This window comes from Sinocyclocheilus rhinocerous, unplaced genomic scaffold, assembly GCF_001515625.1.
Source record: "Sinocyclocheilus rhinocerous isolate Xijiao unplaced genomic scaffold, SAMN03320098_v1.1 scaffold1574, whole genome shotgun sequence".
Classification (NCBI taxonomy): domain Eukaryota; kingdom Metazoa; phylum Chordata; class Actinopteri; order Cypriniformes; family Cyprinidae; genus Sinocyclocheilus; species Sinocyclocheilus rhinocerous.
Window position 1 is genome coordinate 298,882 of NW_015625598.1, and position 4,851 is coordinate 303,732.

Consider the following 4,851-nt stretch of genomic DNA (forward strand, 5'->3'; position numbering starts at 1 on the left):
AATTTTAAACTAATATTTTAAAATTATAATATTAATATTTAAAAGTATAATATAGAATTATAATATTTGAAAACTTTATATAATTGTAAACTAATATTTGTTTTTTTATTAACTTAAACCAATATTTTGTTTAATATATTTGAAAATATTTAAATTTTAAAATATTTTATAATGTAAAAATAAAATCATATTATATCGATGGGTTTGTTTGTTGCTAGAAAGTTATAAAATTGCACGGCAGAGTAACAGTGTTTTGGAGACAAGGTGTCAAAAATGACAAAATTCAGAAAGAAAACGAATAAAATGTAAGTTGCTCCTGAGGTGGATGATCAGCGGATGATCTACTTTCACTGAGCAAAGCAAGAGTTATAGGGCCTGATTTGGACCATATTAGTGGAAATGTTTTTGGAAAGTGCAGTAAATGTCCTCTGGATGTGTTTCAGGAGCTGATGCTGTGCTCCGTCATCACTCCATCAGACATGACCGAAGACATGCTGTCCTCTCCAGAGTGTCTGAAACGATTCACTCTACAGGTACCACAGCACGCCTGAGTTCGTTCTGAGACACTGCTGTGCGTGTCTGCATCTGTAGCACTGTTTTATGTGTTGCAGGAAGTCATGGTGAGCAGATGGGTCTCCTCAAGAGAGAGAACTGAACAGGAGGAAATCTAGACCTTTATAAGCCAACATTCCCTTTTCCATGTTTATTTTGCATCAAGATTAAGCTGCGATTTATTTTTCTTTAATAATGTTCAGATGGTGTTTAAACAATGTCCAGACGCAGAGAGCGTTCAACAATAAATATACACACCAAACAAGATCAGCGGAGTCTGTTGTGTTTCATCACTAACTCTCAAAGTCCTTCGTATGAATGATTCTGGACTCAATCACCTTAAAGTGCTTTCTGAAAACATGTCTGAATGAGAGAAGCTTTACAGATTAATAGGCACGTTTAGGCATCATTCATTCAAATGATGCAAGAATTAAGCGTAAATCAGTGTTATTGCGCCTGTGATGATCCAGGAAAGTCGCAGTAGTTGGGTCTTGAGCGGCTCAGTTGCTCTTGCTGTCCCCGTCCTCCTCACTCGGACCCTCGCCTGAGTTTCTGCGCGGACTGTCCACGATGTAGAAGTGGTTCTGGGAAATCTCACGGCACAGCATCATGTACTTGGAAGCCCTTTTGATCCGAGGAAGCACAAAGGAGCGTGTGAACTCCTCTTTACTCAGCGCTGGCTTCGACTGCGTGGCCAGAACACGGTTGATGAACATCAGCGAGTAGCTGTAGCAGTTGTGGCTTTCCTCATTAAAGCTAAAAAACAAAGAACAGACTGATCCAGACAGCATTTGGACACTTAAAAGTAGGGATGCACGATATTGGATTTTTGCCGATATGCCGATCATTTTCAACTCATTTTGGCCGATGCTGATGCCGATATATAATTATTTTTAATTAATTATTTTTATTATTTTTCATTTAATTCATTTTAAACAAGAACTTATTTGTTAGAATTAAATAAACAATAATAAAGTTATTTTATAATGACAGACAGTACATTGAAAATTTGAAAATAGCTATAAATAAACTATATATTAATCACTGCATTTGTTTTTGTTTTTTCAGAAAGATGCAGTGGTAACCTTAACATTTTTATTTTATGATTTAACATTTGTAAATGGTCTAAAGCAAAATAGTTGTAAAAAATTCTGAAAATCTTTTAGAGCACATAATTTGTTTAAAAATATAACATTACACATTAATGAATACATCAGTATATATAAAATTATTTAAGTGTCATGTTTGTGTTTTTTTTTTTTTTTTGTTCATGTAAGCTTCTGACCTTTAATTCAAAACATACTCATGATTTTATGGCATCAATTACTGCTTTATTTAATCAGAAACAGTCTAAATATTATTTGTGTATTTTGCATTCATTTTATTAGAAATAGGCCAACAGCATCCCCTACGGAATTAAAACACCTTACCGAACGTGCATTAGGACCCGGGGGAGGCTGCCACTGCACGTGCTATTACTGTTTACTCTAGCATACAGCTAACGCGTCATTCTGTACGTGCATTCTCAGTTTAAATGCAGCTATCCAAAACAGTGAATCTAATCACCATTCAGGCAAAACTTTGCTTCAAGAATGAGCCACACTGCTGACGTGATCTAATCACTAGCACACCCTGAGCACATGTGTGTTAATGTATTCCTCTTATCGGTAAGACATATCGGCATAATTTTTCATATCGGGCCGATGCCGATATTTACATTTAAAGCCATGATTCTTAATCATTGTTCGACGAATCTGATGCTTCATATCGAGTTTATGAAAAAGGAAATGGTGTCATTATCTGAAAAAATTGAAAGCTATAAAATGAAATTAAAGGGGTCATATGATGTTGCTAAAAAGAACATTATTTGGTGTAATAAAATGCGTTTATGCGGTTTAAGGTTCAAAAAACGTTATTTTCCACATACTGTACATTGTTTCTCCTCTATGCCCTGCCTTTCTGAAACGCGTAGATTTTTACAAAGCTCATCGGTCTGAAAAAGCGAGGTGTGCTGTGATTGGCCAGCTATCCAATGCGTTGTGATTGGCCGAATACCTCAAGCGTGTGACGGAAATCTTAGGCCCCTCACCATACTGTGATGATGCCCTGTCCGGCCGGAGCAATGAGACAAAAACATTAAAACCCATTACAAACGAAGCATTTGTTGCATCCAGTGGGGACATAACTACTGATTATAATGACTTCGTCTGAATGTCATTTCCCGGAACTGCAATTTTCCTGATTTATGCTGGGCGATTTCAGTGTTTGGGGTGTAGAGGCTCACCTTTGCCAGGACGGGTCCCACATCTGAGCGGAGGAGAACTTCTCCAGATACTCATCCCACTGGCTCATCAGACTGAACATGTCGGGCTGAACCAGCGGGATGCAGATGCAGCGCTCCCAGCCCTGATGCTCTCTCTGAACACCCGTCTTCGTGTAATTGTAGACTATTCCTTCAGTAGCAACAGAAGAAATGGCGTTCACATATTTGAATGACACAAAAGACGCACATTGTGACCTTTGATCTATTTCACAAATAATTCTGCAGGTCAAATTCTATTACTTTTTTTAATGCAAAGTGCAATTGTTGTACTGTTTAACATTTACATACGTGACCCTGCAGCACAAAAGCAGTGTTAAGTCGCTGGGGTATATTTGCAGCAATAGCCAACAATACATTGTATGGGTCAAAATTATACATTTTTCTTTTATACCAAAAATCATTAGGATATTAAGTAAAGATCATGTTCCATGAAGATATTTAGTAAATTTCCTACCGTAAATATATCAGAACTTAATTTTTGATTAGTAATATGCATTGCTAAGAACTTCATTTGGACAACTTTAAAGATGATTTTCTCAATATTTAGATTTTTTTGCACCCTCAGATTCCAGATTTTCATATAGTTATATCTCGGCCAAATATTGTGCTATCCTAACAAACCATACATCAATGGAGAGCTTATTTATTCAGCTTTCAGATGGAGTATAAATCTCAATTTTGAAAAATCGACCCTTATGACTGGTTTTGTGCTCCAGGGTCACATTTCAGTTACATCACTGAATCATCAATGAACTGACTTTAGCTGGAAAAATGACTCGTTATTGTCTTGCATTATTGACTAACTATTTTCCTGTTTAACGCTTTAAAGCTGCTTTGACACAATCTGTATTGTATGAAGCGCTATACAAATAAAGGTGATTGACTTGACTGTAAACAGTGATCTTAGTATAACTGAGATACTATTACAGTTTTTATTAGTATTTTGAATCAGCTTTTGTTTTTATATTGTGTTTTCATTTTAATGTTTTAGTAATTTTGTAGTGTTTTTTTTTTCATTTTCACTTTTTTAAATGTGTAGTTAATACTTTCTATTTTTATTTCAGTTATTTTAGTACATCAAGTTAAACCAAATTAAAATGAGATGTTGCCTTGACAACTAAAAAAGTAGTGCTGTCTAGCGATTAATCGCGATTAATCGCATCCAAAATAAAAGTTTTGTTTACACAATATGTGTGTGTACTGTGTATATTTATTTTGTACATATAAAGACACATACAGTATATATTTTGAAAATATTTACATATATTTTTATATTCATATAATTTATATAGTCCCCTTTTAATTTACAGTAAGAGTTTCCCTGTAGTTGATATTTTATTTAAATAGGTATGTAAAAATAAAAGTTTTGTTTACACAATATATGTATGTGTACTGTGTATATTAATTTTGTACATATAAAGACACACACACAGTATATATTTAAAATATTTACATGTATTTTTATATTCATATAATTTATATTATATAAAAATATATAAATGTAACATATTTTTCTTAAATATATACATGCATGCGTTTGTATTTATATATACATAATAAATATACACAGTACACACACATAATATGTAAACAAAACTTTTATTTTTTGGATGCGATTAATCGCGATTAATCGTTTGACAGCACTAAAAAAAGCTTTTAATATTTTCTTTCAGTTAACATTTATTTTTATTTATTTATTGGTTTAGGTTTAGATTCAGTTTGAATTAATTATAATAACCCTGATGATAAGAAAACTGAAACTAACAAAAACAAATCTGTTAAATTTGCTGTAAAATAAAAATCTGTGGTACAGTATATATTTTGAAAATATTTACATATATTTTTATATTCATATAATTTATATAATATAAAAATATATAAATGTAACATTTTTCTTAAATATATACATGCATGCGTTTGTATTTATATATACATAATAAATATACACAGTATACACACATATATTATGTAAACAA

General features: G+C 32.9%; 2 protein-coding genes across 2 annotated transcripts in view; one reads left to right on the forward strand and one right to left on the reverse strand.

Annotated features, from left to right (window-relative positions):
* The window catches only part of tsen2 (TSEN2 tRNA splicing endonuclease subunit), an 8,545-nt gene extending 7,719 nt beyond the window's left edge, over window positions 1-826 (forward strand). The window contains exons 10-11 of the mRNA XM_016575780.1: window positions 444-533; window positions 612-826. Coding sequence (XP_016431266.1) covers window positions 444-533; window positions 612-671 — 150 coding nt within the window. The 3' untranslated portion in view covers window positions 672-826. The remainder of the gene's footprint in view (window positions 1-443; window positions 534-611) is intronic.
* A 138-nt stretch (window positions 827-964) lies between these two features.
* mkrn2os.2 (MKRN2 opposite strand, tandem duplicate 2) overlaps window positions 965-4,851 on the reverse strand; it is a 5,176-nt gene continuing 1,289 nt past the window's right edge. Inside the window, exons 3-4 of the mRNA XM_016575720.1 lie at window positions 2,837-3,005; window positions 965-1,308 (exon numbers count right to left, since the gene is read on the reverse strand). Of these exons, the coding sequence (XP_016431206.1) occupies window positions 1,053-1,308; window positions 2,837-3,005 (425 nt within the window). The 3' untranslated portion in view covers window positions 965-1,052. The remainder of the gene's footprint in view (window positions 1,309-2,836; window positions 3,006-4,851) is intronic.